At 38.1% G+C, this 21,227-nt stretch overlaps 1 protein-coding gene across 1 annotated transcript in view; it reads right to left on the bottom strand.

Annotated features, from left to right (window-relative positions):
* LOC134789869 (dynein axonemal heavy chain 8) overlaps nucleotides 1-21,227 on the bottom strand; it is a 114,991-nt gene that overhangs the window by 28,678 nt on the left and 65,086 nt on the right. Inside the window, exons 29-56 of the mRNA XM_063760541.1 lie at nucleotides 20,995-21,158; nucleotides 20,129-20,272; nucleotides 19,193-19,303; nucleotides 18,279-18,433; nucleotides 17,900-17,985; nucleotides 17,480-17,679; nucleotides 16,896-17,067; nucleotides 16,477-16,725; nucleotides 16,173-16,307; nucleotides 15,873-16,001; nucleotides 15,557-15,762; nucleotides 15,346-15,484; nucleotides 14,234-14,444; nucleotides 13,505-13,661; nucleotides 10,647-10,840; nucleotides 10,216-10,381; nucleotides 9,887-9,988; nucleotides 9,435-9,657; nucleotides 8,425-8,554; nucleotides 8,023-8,240; nucleotides 7,468-7,604; nucleotides 6,923-6,975; nucleotides 6,557-6,764; nucleotides 6,135-6,396; nucleotides 4,708-4,830; nucleotides 3,391-3,508; nucleotides 1,057-1,152; nucleotides 874-980 (exon numbers count right to left, since the gene is read on the bottom strand). Of these exons, the coding sequence (XP_063616611.1) occupies nucleotides 874-980; nucleotides 1,057-1,152; nucleotides 3,391-3,508; nucleotides 4,708-4,830; nucleotides 6,135-6,396; nucleotides 6,557-6,764; nucleotides 6,923-6,975; nucleotides 7,468-7,604; nucleotides 8,023-8,240; nucleotides 8,425-8,554; nucleotides 9,435-9,657; nucleotides 9,887-9,988; nucleotides 10,216-10,381; nucleotides 10,647-10,840; nucleotides 13,505-13,661; nucleotides 14,234-14,444; nucleotides 15,346-15,484; nucleotides 15,557-15,762; nucleotides 15,873-16,001; nucleotides 16,173-16,307; nucleotides 16,477-16,725; nucleotides 16,896-17,067; nucleotides 17,480-17,679; nucleotides 17,900-17,985; nucleotides 18,279-18,433; nucleotides 19,193-19,303; nucleotides 20,129-20,272; nucleotides 20,995-21,158 (4,395 nt within the window). The remainder of the gene's footprint in view (nucleotides 1-873; nucleotides 981-1,056; nucleotides 1,153-3,390; nucleotides 3,509-4,707; nucleotides 4,831-6,134; nucleotides 6,397-6,556; nucleotides 6,765-6,922; nucleotides 6,976-7,467; nucleotides 7,605-8,022; nucleotides 8,241-8,424; nucleotides 8,555-9,434; nucleotides 9,658-9,886; nucleotides 9,989-10,215; nucleotides 10,382-10,646; nucleotides 10,841-13,504; nucleotides 13,662-14,233; nucleotides 14,445-15,345; nucleotides 15,485-15,556; nucleotides 15,763-15,872; nucleotides 16,002-16,172; nucleotides 16,308-16,476; nucleotides 16,726-16,895; nucleotides 17,068-17,479; nucleotides 17,680-17,899; nucleotides 17,986-18,278; nucleotides 18,434-19,192; nucleotides 19,304-20,128; nucleotides 20,273-20,994; nucleotides 21,159-21,227) is intronic.

Genomic DNA, 21,227 nt, shown 5'->3' with positions numbered 1-21,227 from the left:
ATAAAGTTAAATGACAAAATGATTGATAACAAGATGCTCGTAAAATTGAACAATACAGTAATGATCCTGACTCCTGCACAGCCAATGTCGCTTAGAAAATACTAGTGGGTGGGAATAGATTATTTCATTCCCAACTCGCTAATAGCTGCGGGAGCAAAGAGATGTCATTGGTTTAATCGGCCATATAAAGAACCTACATTTCGCAAGCAAGCAATAAAATACGGCTTTTTGGGGGTTTTCAATTACTTTATACTTTTCGTTACCCGTTTCGCACGGGTTACACATACCTTGACAAATCATACACTCAAACCTTCCTCAAGAATCACTTTATTGATAGGTGAAAACCGTATGAAAATCCGTTCAGTAGTTTTTGAGTTTATCGCGAACAAACTTACACACAGACAGACGCGGCGGGGGAGATTGTTTTATATGGTGTACATAGTGATTTTAAATGTTTGTTACCTATATATCTTTTACCAATAATTGTATATTTACATAAATCAGTATTTACCCGATGTAACTTGTAACACTGATTTGGCAGTGAAAATCAATGATTTAATTTTATTTATTATTTTTCCCGAAATCAGTAGGTAAACAATTATGTGACACATATATTAATTTCGAGCAAAATCAGGCGTAGCTCACTCCGCGATTTCGTCGCTTTGCTACAGGTAGCTAAAAGTACATCCGTTCCACACCAATTTTGGTGGCAAGCCATAAGCCGCGCGTGGCGCTGTCGCCACCTAGCGGCCATACCTATCCTGATCGTAACAGACGCGTTTTGTTAGAGAGTGAGTCTTCTGTACCTAGTACTATTATTTATTCTGTGGCAAAATCATGCATTTAAGGGTTAAAATCAACATGAAATATTACCTTTGTCTGCTGCCAGATTACGCGCGTTACAGGCACTAGCTTTGGCATAAATTCTATAAGCTTCTTGTCGAAACGAGTCTTGCAGAAATATCCAGCACTGATGGTGTCTGATCATGCAATAAAAGACGTGTTTAATAGTGACATGCAAACTTAATTTAAAGTTTAATGAAAACTGTGTCTTACCGAATATTTTATCCATCGATACATCGCTTGGTAATGTACAATTGAATACGTTAAATTGTCTCTTTAGTCGAGGAGGGATGTCATTTCGACCGCCACCTGTGAATAATGGCATTATTTATACTTATAGGTACTCTGTATCCTTAGGTACTTAAATAAAAGTAAACAAATAATTTGTACATTTTTGGGTAGTTATAACATTCCAATCGAAAGTTTACGAGCTTTTGGTAAGAATATGGGAACTAGAAGAACAGCCACAGGAATGGAACGTGAGTGTTATCTGTCCTGTCTACACAAAAGGCTCAAAAAAGAAGTGCGCAAACTACCGAGGAATTGCCTTACTCACAACATCGTACAAAATCCTGTCCGACGTGCTGCTAAAGGAGCTGGAACCGCCTGAATACGCCGAAAGAAACCTAGGGGACTACCAATGTGGTTTTCGAAGAAATCGCAGCACGACGAATCAGATCTTCTTGCTTAAGCAACTAATTCAAAAGAAGTGGGAGTCAGCCTATGACAGTATAGACAGAGGTACTCTATACTCCATTCTTATTAATTTTAACATCCCCAAAAAAGAGTTGCCATAATTACTGCAGCAAGCAAAGATTAGAATGCGAGTCAGAGTAGGAGATGAGCTGTCTGAAGAATTCACGGTTATGACCGGCCTAAAGCAAGGGGATGCCCTATCGCCTGTGCTCTTCAATCTAGCCCTAGAACATGTTGTTCGGAAAGTTTTAGTGTTGAACATAGGGGTAGAGATGAACGGCAAGCACAAGGGGGTAGGGTACGCAGATGACCTAGCTGTATTAGGGGAGAGCCGTGAACAGGTAGCGGAGGCAGCTAGTGTCCTGGAACGAGAGGCCTCTAGATTAGGTCTCAGGATCAACCAGGCATAAACTGAATACCTCCACATGAAAAGTTACAAGAATACACGCATCCAGCGTGATAGTCTTCATGTTGGGGGTACCGCGTCTACCGTGGAGTTGACAAGTTTCGAGACCTTGGATGCACTGTTACCGACACAAACACCAGAGAGGAGGAGATCAACATACGCATCCAAAACGCCCTGCGGTGCAGTGCAGCCCTCCACAAAGTGTTGGTGTCCGGGCTTCTCAGCAAACATACAAATTTACGGATATATAAAACCGTTATACGGCCTATCCTAATGTATGGCTGTGAGACCTGGACCCTAACACTAAAAGAAGAAAATCAGCTCCTCCAGCTCCAGAGAGATGACGGCACCTGGAGGATCCGGAAAGATGCCGAGATCGAGGAGTTAGTGGCCGAACCCAATATCGTCGGCGAAACGAAAGCCCACAGACTTCGCTGGTTCGGTCACCTACTCAGAATGGGAGAGGATCGGGCTGTCAAGAGGGCGTTCTTGGGAGGACCTTCTTGGGTCGGCCCAGGCATCGCTGGGAAGACAGTGTGACGGCAGATCTGCTTCAGCTTCGCGTCAGTAACTGGCAGGAAGTTGCGCAGTATCGGGACAGGTGGCATGCTCTCGTTTCGGATGCCAAGATTCTCTTTAGATCGCTGAGCCAAAATAGTTAGTTAGTTAGTGCCGACAACCCATCACGCAAAATAGGCGCAATAATATGATGTCAAGTTGCAGAAACCGAGAACCTATAACCTATAATAGATACTAGATAGATAGTTAACCTTTTGGTAAAATTAATACATAGAAATATCATGCAAACATCAGTATTTGGCTAAACATTCGTGTTACATGTGTTTCGTTTCGTTTAATATTGCAAACGAAAGTGACATTTATTTTAAAGCAAATACAACATCCAAGTCAGTAAATTGCGGGCATACAATAAAACAACATCGTTTTCACCACACCAGCTCGGAAAGGCTTACTTTGCACTTCAAAAACTGATAGCAAAGTTGCATTTTACTGCACATGTAAGGCAAAGTAATCAAATGCAATTTTTGAGTTGTTTTCTTAAGTTTGCTGGTAGAATTGACTTTTGTATGATGATTTTGGATGATAAATATTTAATAACATTAATTTGGATTTAATTTGGTTTGATTTTGTTTGATAGTTTAATATTTGCTTTGGTTGGTGTGGTGAAAAATTATGTGTTTTACTCGGGGGCAAATTTTGTTTAACCCTCGTGCTTTGAAACCCTCGCAACGCTCAATATTCCAATCTTTCGCTTGCTCGGGTATCAATATTAGCACGAGCGGTTAAACAACAACTTTGCCCCCTTGTAAAACAAATAACTATTTTTAGGGCGTGCCGCGTGCGTTAAGATCCTGTATACGGAATATGATTTCTCCTGAACATCATCACATTGGGTGTACAGCGACATTTTCTGTCTAAAGTATAACCTGGATGAATCATTGCACCAAACATTTGTATATCGGCTATAATTATGAATTCTCCAGGTTTGTCCAATGAATAGAATCCTCCACACTCCATCATTTGACGTACTATTTCATTGGTGACCTGTGAATGCAAGAAACAAAGTGTTTGTTGTTTGTTACGCGTAATTAATCGTAATCATGGGCAAAAATTATTATACATACATATCATGTTTTGTTTATTAGCCTACTTTAGTGTTCCACTGCTGGGACTCGACCCTGTCGTTAGTTGTGTCCCCACCATTCCGGGTAGAATGCATCCAAGTCGTCCCGTCGTTTTCTTTTCGGATATATACGATATCTTATAAATCTATTTTCACCACACCAGCTCGGAAAGGCTTACTTTGCACTTCAAAAACTGATAAGAAAGTTCTATTTCATCCACATGCGAGGCAAAGTAATATTATGCAATTTTTGAATTGTTTGCTCATGTTGGCTGATATAGAATGGACTTTTAAATGATGATTTTTGGATGATAAATATTTAATAACATTCATTTGGATTTGATTTGAATTCATTTTGTTTGATGTTTTAAAGTTGGTATTTTCCTTACGTTGGTGTGGAGAAGAATTGTGTGTTTCACTCGTTGGCAAAATTTGTGTAACCCTCGTGCCTTGAAACCCTCGCGACGCTCAAGATTCCACTTCTTGAACCACTTGCTACGCTCGTGGTTCAATTTTGGAATCTTTCGCTTACTCAGGTATCAATATTAGCACGAGCGGTTAAACATCAACTTTGCCCCCTTGTAAAACATATTAGGTCCTTACCTATGAAATTGGCGTTTTTGTTCATAGATATAAGTCTGATCCTAGTTTTTTTTTTTTTACAAAAGTACATACACAATTACAATAAAACTACAGTGCACTCAATAAACAACGATTTTACATACAATTAATTGTTATTTTTTATTGTTAAGTGTTCAGAATTAAGCCTTGAAAATAGGTCTTTTCATGTGCTGTCGGTTCGAGTATTAAAATTACTTATATTTTTCTAATGGTACCAATTTTCAAGAAATGGAGATATTGAAAACATACCTTAAAGGTGTCAAAAATTACTGGAAAAATTTTGTTTGGTTTGAATTAGCCATCAAAAAAATATCCGCAAAATTAATTGTATGGAAATTCGTGTTTCGTTGAAATTCTCCGTACAAAACGCCAATTTCATAGGTAATGACCTAATATAACTATTTTCTCAAAAATATCCGGCAAGATATAAAAGAATAACTAGGAACAAACGCATTGGTGTGAAGCCACAGAAAGTAAGTGGTAACTATATTGATTTTACCTGATCACCCCATTCGTTGACAACGGGCATGTTGATGTCATCTACGAAGACAGTCATAGCTCTGTTACCGGGAGGGCCGTACGTCATGCCAACTCTCTTCTCCACATAAGATTCTATAATCCTCTGTTATAACAAAAAGCATTTATTATTGTATTGGTAAAAGCATTTATTATTATTGTATGGATTAACTGTCAATCTCAAATGTTTGCAGACTTATTTTGGACCTTTAATACATTTCAATATTTATTTGTAAATGTAACATACAAGTAATATTTAAAACCCATTAAAACCTATTTCTTCAATTATTTTTTAATTTAAGCCCAATCAAAAGTGTAACGAAAAATCTAACACAACACGACCTACTATAATTTTAATGGAGACATATTTTTTGTTTGAGTTGGTGACACCGTAGAACGGTCCGGGCACTTCGTTTTCTACAGAAAGCATCACGTGATCACCCGTGACAGAAAACCAACTGTCGGACGTAAGTCCAGACCCGGACTGTTCTAGCGTAGCGTGCGTCAATGCTTAATAGAGGGTCCCGTACTGTGCCTTCGTAAGATATGAAAAAACCATAAAAACAATAGGGCCTACTTACTTACCTTTTTTCCATATTTTTGGACGCCCGGTTATAGTATGCATTTTCTTAAATGATTTTTACGCCTAAGACCCTAAGCTTTCAACAAAAGCCATTGTTTCTTTTATGCGAGCGGTTTAGCTCCCGTGTTAGCCACGTGCACATACTTGAACCTCTTAGCGCAGGTATCTTTCAACGTTCCACCTGTTTCAAGGCACTATCTCCGTCCTCGTAAACTACCCTTACTCAACCTCCCAAACACCAGTACCAAGTCGAATTCCCACTCACCTCTCTACCGAGCTCTAAAGCTTATTAACGCCATATTGACCCAAGACGATTCATTGGACTTATTTTCGACTCCTGAACCGAGATTCTTAGCCACAGCCGGGCGCTACCTCGAGGCTATAGTCGCCCCGAGCACCATTAGTACCGATTAGATAATAATATTATTTAAGTTATGACATACTGTTTTTTTTTTGTTAATAATTTATTATAGTTATGTATAATTCAATTTAATGCTTATATTCCTATGTGTCATGTTTGGTGTATACTGTAAGTGACATTATAATAAAAAAATAAAAAAAAATAGATTTGAACCTTAATACTATCACGATACAGTTGCTTTTTAAACGACATTGTTGCTTTGCCAACAGGAGCCGACCGCTCACAAAAGAAACAATGACTTTTGTTTAAAAGATTAAGTAGTAGGCGTAAAATTCATACCATAAGTTAGTGGGGACGTGGGCTCATTTTTGGACTAAGAAACTTGACTTCTGAACTTCCGTTTTTGCCATTTTGGCTACGGAACCCTAATTGATCTAATTACATAACATAAAATACAAACATGTACCTGAAACATATTTGGTGTAGTCGCAGAAGAAAAGTTTATCATTTTGAAAAGTTTGACCTCATTGTCGTATTTTGCCATATAACCCTTCAACATTACGGTCTTAGCAGTTCCCTGTTCACCAATCAGCAATACAGCCTTATTCTGTTTAGCAATCGTATCAATCAAGAATGTAATACAGACATTATCGACGTTAGGGACTAAAATAGAAGCATATTCAGGCACGCTGTCACTCGGATAAATATAATCTTCAACGCTTTCGGACCTAAAAAGGAAATTATGAATAAAGTGTAGCAACAACTATGCTTTTATAGCGGATTATTATTTTAAGGACATTCATTTGATGAACAAATGTATTGCACCAAGTCACCAACTTCGTAAATTGACGCTGTCGCAAAAGCATAGAGCAATTAAATTAAGCTAACCAATGTTGCCATTGTCCAGCTGCATTAACCATGTACTCGAATGGCATAACCCATTCCTTCGATTTGCCACCCGGATACTCCATTTTAACAGGTAGTCTAGTGAAAAACTCGGACATTTGTGTGCGAGCGTCCAGTTCTAACACGGCCCCCAACGACCACATCATGGCAAAGATAAAGAGGCGTTCCAAATGTCGATCCGTGTGACTTTCTGAAAGTGAGATATAATAACTTACTATGTTAATTTTCCACTAAACTGGTTAGTCATATTTTTGTATATATGCTCGTTAAAACTCGTTCGTTCGAGTTGTCGGCCTAACTACCTTTATTGGAAAATGATTAATAGCATGACATAATAACAAAACTTACTTCCACTAGGAATCTCAATGGAAAGCAGTCCAGTAAGAACATCGATGCATTGCCTGTTTAAAATATAATCAATAGTTACATATTTATACATCTTATTTAGTAAAGAAATCAATCAATCAATCCTCCCATCCCATCATCAATTTGTTTTATGGTGGTAGTCATTATTAACAAGAAAACTGGAAAACTGTCATTTTTCCGGAGTTTGATTAGGTCTGGATGTATAAATAATGTTATAGCTGTAAATATTCACGTGACAGCACCTTATTTATACTGTAGTTGTAATTGACTCACTTATTTAATTATTTGTAGGTATCTAAACCTTTCTTGATTGTTAAGCCGACCACTGACTAACAGGCCGCCGGACGATATCGGCCTGTCAGTTAGAACAAAAATTTGACAGTTCCGAACAACTGACCGGCCGATATCGTCCGGCGGACTGTTAGTCAGTGGTCGGCTTTACACTTTAAAGGAAAAAAAAATATAATGCAATAGATGTTATATAATATAAAATCTTAAATACTTTATAGGTAACATAAATGTATTACCGGATATAAATGGCTTCAAGTAATTTCATTTTGGCTGGTAGCTTCTGTTGTACAAATGCATGAACGTCATCGTAAATCTTGTTAAACGCATTACGCAAAGAATCAGCTTCTTTTGGACTCCTTTTCTTTAGCCAACCCTAAAATAATTACGGATTTTTTATGTTATTGTACAGGCAGCAGTAAAAGTATATATATTTAATCCGGTGTATTTGACAATCGAGTCACTTCGACAGTGTATTGATTTGCCTCCGCGCTGTGAAATGTGTAAGTTTTAGACAAATATTATAAATTGCATGTGCTAGAGCACTATCAATAATATTACAGTACTCTCCACAAGTGGGGTCTGGCCGTCAAAAATTATATCGTAACCAAAAAATGGTCATAGAATGTATTAATTAATTTAGTTTGTTTCGGCTAGTTTACTCTGCTTACTCACTCATCTACACCGTTTTTATAGAGGTAGTAACATATCCTAAGAAAAATACACAATAGATAATGTCATGTCAAGGAGTTGTTACTTTCAAGGGTTGAGACCATAAACAAGTTAAATATTACCTCTAATATCGGCTGCCATTTTAACACAGACGACGACAAGAATACCATCCCCATTCGGCTAACTGTGGCCGGCGAGGCATTGTCAACATTGTCTGGCTCAAACACCAATTTGCTATTAGACGCCATGGGTATACGATCACCATTGGCTAGAGTTAGAGTCTTATTATCATCCAACACGGAGTTCAAATTTTCAATCCACACAGCATCAACAGGACCATCTAAATAAAATTCGTTTTTTACAATATAATTTTTTGGTGCAAGCATTCATAATTCAATTCAGACCAAAGTTTCAGAGGATTTGATATTTCTCATCTGACCTTACCCAATTAAGTAGTGAGATTTGATTTGAACTGACAATAAAATTATTATGACATAAATTATATCGTAATGAAATGCAATTACCTAAGACAATCCACGTGGTATCAGACTTCTTTACTTTCAACGCTCGTCTCCATAAGGTAGAGAAGATACCGTCTGTCCAATCGTTAGTCGCGACATCTAATCGTCCGAACATTTGAGGAGCAGTTATAGCCTAAAATTATGAACAATTTTTAAATATAGTCAAGAATTTCAATGGTAAAGTCACATTTTTGTTTCTTAAACGAATTTAGGTACCTACAGTCAACTGTAAAAATATGGGTCTTATGTCAGTGAATTAAGAACTATGGGACATATTTTTGAGTAAGTTGTCTACACCCATATTTTTACAGTTGACTGTACGCACAGACAAAACATCCTCCAGACTTAGCATAGTCGCGCTACCCCCTCTGCCACGCATACGGTAATTTTACTCCATGTTCGAGTCGAAAGTGTCTTTGTGTGACGTCCGTGTCTTTGAACGGACCAATCACGGCACGGGATTTCGCTCACCTCGTCCCGCGCACCCCCGCATTTTTGGCATCATCGGTTGCATTAAATAATTGCTCTAAACTCGGTCTAGAAGATTCCTAGTCTATGACTGTACCTAACCATATTCAATGAGCTGTTTTAAGTTTTCTTTTTTGTACTTTGAAGCAAAATGCAGCCAAAGTGTAATGTACTAATGAGTCCTAGGAATAGTCATGAGCAGACATAGAAGTTTTTAGGGGCAAAAAATTATTGACAAAATGAAATGTCCACATGTCGTTACCTCAACGTTGTACTTAGATAATTCTAACATTGTATATTAAGAAGTTTCTTGGTGATTTACAGCAAGGAGAAGTTATTAATCTTTGATACTGAATTATCGATAACAGATTTATCATGTTATATTTTGTCAAACACTCGTTTTTGCCACAAAAACAGAAGTCCCATAGAAATGTCTGGTCATGAGTTACATCTACTACGTTTATAAATGATTTTATTTTCTGTAATAAATATCAGTTATCCAAATAATTACAACTTTTTTTTACTATAATAATCTACAAAATCACCTTCGGATTCATCCGATTCTCTTTATGCGGTTTCCCAAGCACAGTTAACGCTGCCATTAAACTGTGAATACAAGTAGTCTTGCCAGACCCGGTCGGGCCCATGGTCATCAGACCGTGCCGCACGAGGGAAGTCTCGTACAACTGAATTATCTTCAAGTTCCAATCGGGATGATTCACCAGGCCTGTGCGTTCGGTCACCACAGTTATAGCACGCTGCATTTCTCTATAACGTGACAAACACTTTAGTGACGTTAACGGCATTGTATTATGAACCGGCTTAAATCAATAATAATAACTTCTCGTCATCATATCAGCCAGAATAGATGACACTGCTGAACAATCAATGATCTCCACAACGACCTGCCTAAGTTACCCTCATCCGCCAGTTGCTCGTGGTCTTGGTGATAAAGTTTCTTTCTTAATCTCACACCCTAATATTTTCGGTTAGTCACCTTTGCACTGTTTGAGTTAGCTTCATTCCCGGAAACAGATCCTCAATCAAAGATACGAACAGTGGTTCATCCTCGTCTACTAGTTTTGACACATTCATTTCCCTGTAAACAAAGTTTTGACAATGTCATCTTTCCAATGTTTCAATAGGCTAATTTTAATATTTATTAATTAGCATCAGGAAGGCGGGTCAGGGGTTGATTTACACTAGTTTTTTTTTCAAAAGTTGACAGTATTTTGCTTATAGATAGAATTGCGAGTGAACTCGCCTTTATTCGAGTAAAATTTAATGACAAGAGTACTCGTACTTAGTGTGGATAATTATTCTTACTTTAATACTCTCATCATAATGTTCTCTTCAGTACTGTCGGGGTTAGCACGTTTCTGAGCACCCATAGTCCTCAACACGGACAGAATATTGCGAAGTCCGAAGTCATAATGTACCTGTTTGGACAACTGTTCTTCGCACAGCTTGTATAATGTGAAGAATTTGCGTGCTACAAGTAAACACAAATTAAATCATAATTGCACTAATGAATTAAAGGTCGCTTAATGTGCGTGATGTGTGATGTGAAGCGACTATCGCATTATCTGATCTTTCAATCCAGTGGTGTAATTATTTCTTGGGAAGTTAAGAAAAGAAGCAGCAAGCAAAAACGGCAGATTTTGAACTCTAAAAAGCAACCGAGTAAATGCTCGCATGAGGAGGAGTAATGGTTGCTTTTATGCCTTTTATAATACCGTAATCCCGAAGATATTCACCTAGTACAATGTTTTCTTTGAAACCGCAACTAGCCAATTTGACACGAATGATAATCTGTCTGTCGGGCACCATCATGGCTACAGAACGGAACTGGATCTTCAAATTTTCAGGGAGTTCCTGTCTTCCGGCGTAACCAGGGTTCATCGTGATGATAAATGCAAATTCTGGGTTTAGGCTCACTGTATCGCCATCACTAAAAAATTGCATGGTTACAAGTAAGTTATTTATAAATTTCATAGTCCTATTAGAACACCGGCTGCACAGGCTTTACGTTACTTTTCGTTCATGTCGTCTCAGATATGGGTGAATATGGTATCGATGCATTCAATGTAAAGCCACAAATGTATGAGATGACAAGCGCGAAAGTGATCACCCGATGGGGTTACAGTTACACAAACCAATTAATCCCATCCTTTTTCTTGTGTTTTATTGAGGAGGTGCCCTTCATTGACGGACTAAGCGATGAGGACCCGTCAGACCTAGGAGATGAGCCCACAATGGAAGACATTGACAAAATCCTTAGCCAAATGCGAAACGGCACTGCCCCCGGCATCGATCAGGTGGTCACGGAGCTCTATAAGGCAAACACGCAAGAGCTAAAAATCCGAGATCATATACCATATAAAAACGGCTTGGATAAAAAATATTCTTCCGTCCACTTGGACACAGTCAGTCCAAGTACCCCTTCCAAAAAAACCCAGCCCGAAAACTGTAAACGACTACCGACGCATCTCTATTTGCACCACGGGATACAGAATATACGCAAACTTTCTTCTAGCGAAACTAGACGAAATAACTAAAGAACTAGGCAATTACCAAGCAGCTTTTCTGAAAAATAGATCTACAGACGACCACATGTTCACACTACGTTGAATCTTGGATGAAGAGTGGCGAGCTGGTAATAAAACCTACGTCCTCTCGATCGATCTACAAAAAGCTTTCGACACAGAGTGGACCTAAACGCCCTCAGAGATATTTTAAGCAGAACCAACAGAGCTATGACCAACAGAATAGTCAAAGGCCATGAACGAATCAACCTGCATAAAATGGTTCGGTCGACAAGCCAGGTGGACAAAAAAAAAGGCAGAGGCGTCAAACAGGGGTGCCCTCTCTCTCCCAGGCTATTTACTATATTAATGGAAGACGTATTCATAACCCTCGAAGATGAACTTACCTTCCTGAAACTTAATCAGGACAAAGAAATACAATTACATTCAAGCATTCGCAGATGACGTAATTATTGTTTCGAATTGTATACAACAACTGGACACCATTTACGCCAAGGCAAGGCAAATCCTTATTTGAAACGGTAGGTAAATTACTAGTACGAGACCCATTAAATGCGGATCATGGTCTAGGAAACTTTGTCACACTCAGTAACGCACCAATATCACCAGTGAACGAAATCAGATACCTGGGAACTTATATTAAGTACGTCTACTCTATGTGGAAATAACACAGTTCATATGCGATGCAAGCAGGCTGTCCGGAACGCCAGGATCCTCACAAAATTCATCAAAGAGTCCCGTATACAATGGCAGATTACACGTCTGCTATATAAAATTGTCATCGAACCCATCATCACATACGGGCTCAAATGTGCGGCCTTAACCAAAGCTAATAGATCTAAACTCAGACGATACGAACGAATAATCTTAAGAGAGATGAATAAATAAGTCAGGAACAACGCCGCGACCCGTTAATGTTCGCGATATATTGAACGGCAAAACAATAACCAAAAGGATTTAATGCCTCCGAATGTGATACCTGGGACACATCCTAAGACGGCCCAAACCACACCTTTTAGAAGCCGCCTATAGCTATAGAGCCAGTAAACTTAAAGTTGGCAGACCAATCTACACCTGGAAAAACTCACTGACACAGGACATGGACTATTACACTAGGCATCCCTCTGAGTGGATCAACATGGCAGACGACAAAGGCGAATTCATCAAAGCAGCAAGAGAAATATATCAACTGGACGAAACCGACAGCGAATCAGACGAAGAAGAACCAACACCTCGAATCCACGAGCAAACGGCACCTCAAGAGGACATCGACCCTACTTGATACAAGATATCTCGAAGACCGAAGCGGAAACGACACACAGCATGTCACCAACGCTCTCCTTCGACGACATAACCTACCCCTCCTACCTTCCAATATTGGCTTGAGGCTGCATAGCCGGCTGATTCTAATGATCCCTCTCCCATCCCAGAGCGTGTCACTCCCCACAAATTTCGTCCCCTGGTATGCCGGCTGGTCCGGAGCGGGCATGTCCCCGGCTGGGTGTGGCGTTGTCTTGTCTTGTCTTGTCTTGTCCTTTTTCTTGTGTTTTATTGAATTGTTGCGGCACCATTTTACCGCACAAGAAGGCATTTTATGTGGCTTTCTGAATTAATAATTTTATATGGGCTGACATGTACAGAAGGCCGCTGTCGTACTAAAGCTGTCAAATTCCGCCCGGCACAGTCGATTCGTTTTCAGCACAGTAGCTGTGGGGTCATTTTTGAGCTCAAGCCAGTCTTCTATAGTTATTCTAGTTCGTTGCCCACATGGTATGTTTAAAAGAAAATATAAAAAAAAGTATGTACTGCCAACTTTATGTTGTCACAGCAACTACCCCCACCACTTTCGCGCTTGTTATCTCATATATTTGTGTTCAAGGCATTACACTGAATGCATCGATACCATATTCAACCATATCTGAGACGACATGACCGAAAATCGAGTTCTAGAATACTTGTCGAGAACAGGCCGGGCCTCTACGAGTATATCGGGTATCTTACAAAAATATAACGGATTAAAAGGAACTAAGGGTGCAACGGAAACTATGGGTTCACATGAAACGAATTACCTGAACAAAAAGGATTCCTTCTTTTCTTTCCTTGCAGTAAGGCAAATGTAGATTTGCTGCGCTGCTACAGAGAGTACAGGTAATTCAATACGATTGAATTCATCAAAGCAGCCCCATGTCCCGGACTGTGCCAAGCCTTTATAAATACGACCTAAACCTGAAAGATAGGGTAATTTAATTTTAATTTTTTGATTAGTTTGTCTACATTTCTGTAGTTCTTAAATACCTATTCTGTATTACTTTATCTCCAAAAAAATAGGTACAGTTTAAGCCTTTTACGATTCACGTCGCTAAAGAATTGACAACCTAATTTTGAGTGAAGCAATTTTGAGGTAAGCATTTCTTGTCTGATTACAATAAAAATAAATTAAAATAATACTTTCAACATTCTTTACTCACACTAGGTCATGTGTCATGTACAGTCACCTCCAATAATATGTTACTCTTCGAAGGCCGCAAGAATATGTGACACGCTCTTATGGCTCCACAATTAAGATCGTGTCTAATATTTTTGCGGCCTTCGTTGTGTAACATACTATTGTAGGTGACTGTACTTAGTATGTATGTAGCCTATGTACGTTCACCCTTATATATAGGCCTACAGTTGGATTAATGTAGGCTTATGCTAACCATGACCAAGAATTTCGCAAACGTCATTTTAGTGTAGGTAATCCAGAAAAACCAGACAGAATTCAGACTCCTTAATTACCTAGTCGCCCAAAAAGTTACCTCTAAAGTCCATCTGATCCGAGCAGTTAAACACGATGACCAGTTTGCCTAGGGTCCGAGCCATGTCCTTGGTGGTCTCAGTCTTGCCAGTACCAGCAGGCCCGGCCGGAGCTCCACCCATATTCATGCCAATAGCTTGAGAAAGTGTTATGTAGCATCGATCCGTTAGAGGTGTGATTACCAGCCGCTCGGTGATGCCCAAATACTCGTTCTGTGCGTAATAATGTTCAAAATACAGGATTTTATTGCTGACTACTTTTGTGCATGAGTTGCATGACGCATCAACTCGAGTTGCTTTTTGTGTGAATAAATAAGTTTTTCATCACACATGCTCGATTCACAGATTTTATTTCATGCAGGTGTACTAAAGGACAAATACCTATATTGTTTTCATTTCTCATGCTCTGAAAACGGGTCGTTGTTGTTCTAAAAGGTGTGCAGAAAATGATAAGTTTCTGTACTAGAGCATTTTAGTCTGGCTCATTTTACTTAAAGGAGACATTCCTTTATTTTTAAAAAGAAACAAAACTGCATTCAAAGATTTTCTAAAACAAGCTTGCCTCGCCCGGGACTCGAACGGACTAAAAATTCCAAAAAATAAAAACTCGAAATTTTATTTTACTAGTCAATACAGTTAACGTTAATGATAACATTTCTCCAAGAAACATTAGGTCTTACACTCGTCTGTCGTACAAAATATCCATAAAATCTAATATTTAGTACTCAAGATCTTTTTGACAAGCCAAATTGAAGAAAAAAGGAAAAATACTTTGAATGCAGTTTTGTTTCTTTTTAAAAATAAAGGAATGTCTCCTTTAAGTAAAATGAGCCAGCTTAAGGATTTAAGGTACTTTCCCTCCAGGGCCCGACTTATCTTTCCACCCTGTATGTTTGAAGCGTGACAAGTAACGTCAATCATAATGATGTTAGCGGACATTGAAGGCAATATTATTTTCTAAGAAAAATAGGAAGTCTAAAGGATTCATAATTTTCAAAAGTTGTTAAACAAAAGTTTTATCGTTTGTTTCAATTTTTGCTCGTGTTACAGGCCACACCCGGTATATTTAAAAGGTAGCATCGAGGAAATTCGTTGAGATTCAATAAGATATCACCTGGTAAATAAAGTTGACATCTGTGATGCACACAAGACAGTCGTCTGTATCCTCAAAGTAGTAGAACCGAGCCTGTTTTTGCCATTCAAAGTCTCCTGGTGATTTTATCCTCAGCTTCACAAGATCATCAAAGATGTCTCTGTAACGTAAAAGTAAGAATTCAATGAAATAAATGAACTTTAACCGCAATCAATATTTTGTTTACTCTTACCTCTGATGTACGTGGATTGTAATCATGGTCTCGATCTGAGTTCTTTCCAAAGGAAGAAGATCTTTAACGGTATAATCGATTAAGCCATTTAGTAAATCGAGGTTTTTCTGGTTGGTAATACGCATTATATAACGATCTGCTCTAGCTTTCTTAAGTGCATATTCAGCGTCACTTGTCCATAGGATTTGCATGCCTAAGAGACCCGCCTAAAATGCCAAATTAACATGTCATACGAGTATAACCGAGCGATACTAAAAAAATACATTTTAATTATTTTACAAATTTATAAGGTCTATAAGGTTTATAATGTTTGTACCTGCCCTGGGAATGTCCAAAATCCTACTAAAAACTCAAATTCTGGATCTCCAGCCATTGTTTGTGCAATATTTGCAATCACATTTCGAACGGTATCTTTCATGGTGTCTAGTAAGACATTTAACCAATTCTGAAAATTGTAATGCATGCATGTTAGACTACAATACCAACTGCAATGATCCACATTTCAGCATACAACCAGCTTAATTCATGATAGTTTATCAATTTTATCATATTACATTTACTTTTTAAGGAATTTCTCTAGAGATTGTCGATTGTAAAAACAATTAGGTAACTTTACCTCTACACCACCCGCGCAGACAACTGGTCTTTCCAATGGTATTTTTTCTCCGTTATCAGAATTCATAACGACAATCCTTTCCTTGTCATCGAAGTCAACCGTGTTGAGTGCGTCGAAAATACTGGGCAAATGCGGCTAAGCAACAAATTCATAGTTACATTTTTGTCAATCAACGACACAGTAAAAGCTTGATCATTGATAGTTTTATGCGGGCTCATGGCCTCATCATGGGCTCATGGCATGTCATTCACAATCATAGGTAAAGGCTTTTGATGCGGTAAGCGTCAATACGCAGCTAACATACCTGAATCGAATGAGGATCTGAAGCCTGACCAAGAATCTCCAGCAGCACTGGATCTGAGACGAAGAAAAACCGTGGGAAAATAAGTCTCTTTGTTTCAAGATATCCTGTAAGAGACTTCTGACAAGCCTCTAGTTGCTCCAGCAAATGCGGCAGTAGCTGTTTTAGACTGTCATCCGATGTGCAAACCTCAACGCAGTTTACAATGTCTCGAGCACGGTACATTATCTTAACGTACGTCTTGTCGATTGTCTAAAATTAAGGTTTGGTTTATTTTTTTTACTTTTATTAAATCTTTTTATACTAACTAGCTAGTCACACACAGCACATTTATGTTATAATGAGTGTGAAGAAGCGAAAATGTAGAAAAGCTAATGAGACCAAAATACAATGATAGCAGAACTCGTCCAATGTAAACTTACCGCAAATCGCTTAGCCTCTGCAGGCAGTTGCTTAGCTATGTCGCCTCCCACGAACACAGCCTCCAGATACATCCACAAGTTCTGTACTATCAGCCACCTTTCGAGAATTTCGCTGGTGCCTACCAGTTTATTGATCCATAATACAATATCTCTTTTAAATGGAGCGTTGTATCTATATTATTAATAATGTTTTTAAGTAGATTCATTAATTTGAGAATAAGACCCTAGAGGAGCAGCAACACAGCAATGGTAAATGTTTGTAAAAAAAACGATAATATTATGATATTTATGTGATATTTTGCCAAGTCGTTTTGTTCGATGCATAAGCGTCGCGTCAAAGTAGAAATCAAATATTATCAGGACCTGTTCCTTACTATCGATCTTACTCATCACAAAACACCTTGAATTTGCATCGTATGTGGTAAAGTTATTGAAAAAAAACAACTTATAAACTTAACATCTACAGATTCATAAGATCTTAACCTGTCAAGTGTCTAAAAGTCTCGATTAGAGCTTATTTATTAAATTGATTAGTAATTTCTAGAATAGGGGCTTAGAATATTATTTGCGACTGAAAAACGTACCGATTTGACGCCAAGGAGTTCAATACCATCAAACTGTCTTCAAGCATCGTAATAATGTCCAAGGTATCTTGAGCCTTTATTAGTAAATCTCCACGATTCTTGAAAGGTGCAAATGTTAAATCAACAATAGCCCAATCAACTATGATTTGTTTTAGCTTCGATTCGATGTCCTTCTCTTTCACTGAACTTATGCAGATATCCTAAAATAAACCAAAATGCGTACAAACATGTCCATATGCAAGTAATAGGTAATTCTTCTTTATATTTAAGAGCTGTGCTCTTGTCGGTGGAGCAATCTCCAACTCGTCCGGTCCTCTACCATCTCCTTAACCTTCTGGTATGACACTACCTGAACCTTTTCTTTTATTTGATTAAATTCATTAATTATAATTAGTTAAACTTAATAAGTTTAAATATTACCTCGACGTCTTCTTTGTATTTCAATAATGGTGCTTCCATTACGTTAGCTAATGTAAACGTTGGTGATTCCACATCCAAAATACAACCTAAAAATACGAAGGATAGATGGCTAAATCCATTAAACTATTTTATTCTTTAAATATTAAAATTAAACACATTATTATGCAATAAATCTACACTATTTAATAAACTTACATAAGTAAGTCTTTCAATTTCGTAACATATTCGTGTGCCTACCAAGAAGTGTCTCGCAATCTAGACCGTGAATTTTCGTGCTAGCTCTAGTACTACACTTCAATTACATACATACGAGTACTAAGTAGAAGGTACGACTAGGGACTTGGTTAGTGGCCTACGTTACTAGGTATGTAAATTTAACCTAATAGTTTTTCCAGTCTTTTCCAATGGCGATCTTTCATGGACTTATCAGCCATCAATTCTAGCAGTGGACAAGTCTCGTTGAAGTCGTCAATCTTTTTTTTCAAGTCAATAAATGCAGGCCAATCTTTCATCGCTTTTGGCAGCATACGACACCTTTACAGAGACGTTCAACGTTAGAAGCTCACTAATAAATACAACTACCCACAGTCCTACATATAACTAATCGATAAAGTTTCTTAACTGGTAAAGACCGTCAAGATATAGATTTATACAGCGAACTACAAAATTGCATGGACACAAACCCTTAAATGCATAGTGTTGCCAAATGTCTACAAACCATTAGACAGCTCACAGTTTTAAAATAAAAAGTTCTTGAACGCACCTCTATGCCAAACGTCAAGTAATAGGGTACTGATTTAAGGGTTAAATTTACGCAATATTTTTAATTTATAAAAATTACATTCGTTTTAAGACGAAAAGTCGGCAAACTTGGAAAAATCCACAAGTTGATAATTTTTAGTATGTTATTTTGAACGGTTTTTTCGGGGTATGTAATTATTTTATATTTAAAAACTTTATCATAGGTATATCACAAATAGTGTACCTTTCTAATGGTAGTAAAAAATGTCATTTATATATTACTGAAAATTACATATTTACATAAATATGATTTAGCCAATTCAACTTCTAACACTGATTTCGCAGTGAAAATCGAAGTTATATTTTTTTTACTATTTTTCCTAGAATCTACAAACAATTATGTGATACATCTATAAATTTCGGGCAAAGAGAAAAAATCATGCATTTAAGGGTTAAGAATTCATTCATAAAGTGGCCATGCAATTTTGCAGCTGGGTATGCTATTTCATTTCAATTCAGTTGTATTTTTTTTCTAGATTAGTTCGTTCTTACCTTTTGTCGAACTCTCCCAATTGATTAATTATGGTCTCGATATCAATTGCTATCCACGGAGTTTCAAAGTATCCATCGATGGAATTCATCACGGCCAAATATAGACTATACCTGTAATTTAATATTTTAAATATTGTAACGTCGTTTTCTTGAAGCGCTGGCTGGACGTCGTGACAGCGGACATGCAAGAGAACAATCTCACACCTGAGGATGCCGAAGACCGGGCAAAGTGGAGAAGACTGAGGAGGAAAGCGGACCCTGGCGCTAGGCCGGGAAAACGCTAGGTTGAAGAAAAAGAATGTTTTTTTTTTAATGTTTTAAGCAAACAAGCAAGTAAGGACTTGCTTGCTTGCATTTTATATCATCTCACATACACGAGGGACAAAATAAAAACTAGTCATGTAGTCATGTCATGATAAGTAAATGATAAAAAACCGGCCAAGTGCGAGTCGGGCTCACGTACGAAGGGTTCCGTACTATTACGCAAAAAACACCAAAAAAATCACGTTTGTTGTATGGGAGCCCCACTTAAATATTTTATTCTGAATTTAGTATTTTTTGTTGTTACAGCGGCAACAGAAATACCTACATCATCTGTGAAAATTTCAACACTCTGCTAACACGGTTCATAAGAAACAGCCTGGTGACAGATGACAGACGGACAAACAGACAGACAGACAGTGAAGTCTTAGTAATAGGGTCCCGTTTTTACCCTTTGGGTACGGAACCCTTAAACACATGAGAATAATAATAATAATAGTTTAGATAGTTAGGAGGAAGCATTATATGTATGTAGAACTATTCCAAATGTTTAGAAACGAATGTTATTATAAGTATTAGCGTTATTTTTAATAGGTAATCGATTTCAATAAACCAATTTGGTTACACCAATGGATAAGCGATGTAAATAAGAAACCTTGCGAAAAAATCACTTACAGTTTATTAAGTAAGTTGAACTGTTTTTTCTTTTCGTGTAGGATGGGGTAATCCTTAACCTCCATGCCAAACAGTTTTTCACCACTGGAATACATTTCAAATCTTCTCCATAGTTCATCAAATCTCGATTGAAACAATATGACTCTGAAAAAATACTATGATTTATACTCCTCCAATGTCCCATAATATTTTTTGCAGTTTTGAATTTGGAGCCTTCTTTTATTCCATTATAGTTCAAAAAACATCGGGACTTAAGAGAACTCGGACGTCAGTCAGCAGGCAGAAGTTGCTGAGCGGGCCAGAACATTTTGTGTTGAGCAAATGTTTGCTCTTCCCATTTACTATTTGAGCAAGTGTTTCCATTAACCGAAGGAACGAAAACTCGCTCAGAACTGTTTAGACCAGTTAGTGGAAACGTGGCTTAACAATGCACCATTAATAATAATCAACCTGTTAAAGCCGAGAAGGACAAGTAGGTACAGTAAGTACCTAGACTTGGCTCACGAGATAACCGCCATGTGGGAAGTTGATTCGACGATCATTGTCCCGATAGTCGTTTCAGTGAACGGTCTAATAGCGAAGAGTCTCGTGCAACATCTTGAGAGACTCTCGCTAGGTGGTTGGATCAAGGGTCAGATGCCGAAGGCGGTGATCTTGGACACGGCGCGAATAGTCCGCCGGTTCCTCTCTCTGCGGTCCTGACCGCCGGCAGCTTGGGCCTTGGCCCGCTGCTGGCGGCACCCTAGATTAGTTTTTTTATAATGTGCTTATTTATTCTTATTGTTTTGTAAGTGTTTTTATATTTTACTTTTATATGCATATTGTAAAAAACCTAAACTGAGTGTTTATATGAATAAAGGATCAACCTGTCACTAGCTTCCCGCGCTGTTAATCCCGGTGTCATAGGTCCAAAGGCGTCGTAATCAGCATCAAACTTGAGCACCTCTTCCATGAAAGTCGATACGCCAGAGGTTAACTCCGTCTGCAGTGGACCTTGCATATCGACTATTCTTTGTTGTACTGAAGCAGCCTGTAACAAAAAAAACGTGTCATTGTAGTTTTTACCAGCAAATCATGTTTAACCCTCTGCGACTGATGT

This window comes from Cydia splendana, chromosome 4 (assembly GCF_910591565.1).
Source record: "Cydia splendana chromosome 4, ilCydSple1.2, whole genome shotgun sequence".
Lineage (NCBI taxonomy): Eukaryota > Metazoa > Arthropoda > Insecta > Lepidoptera > Tortricidae > Cydia > Cydia splendana.
The sequence above is the reverse complement of the archived record's forward strand: the minus strand, read 5'-3'. Positions and strand labels throughout refer to the sequence as shown.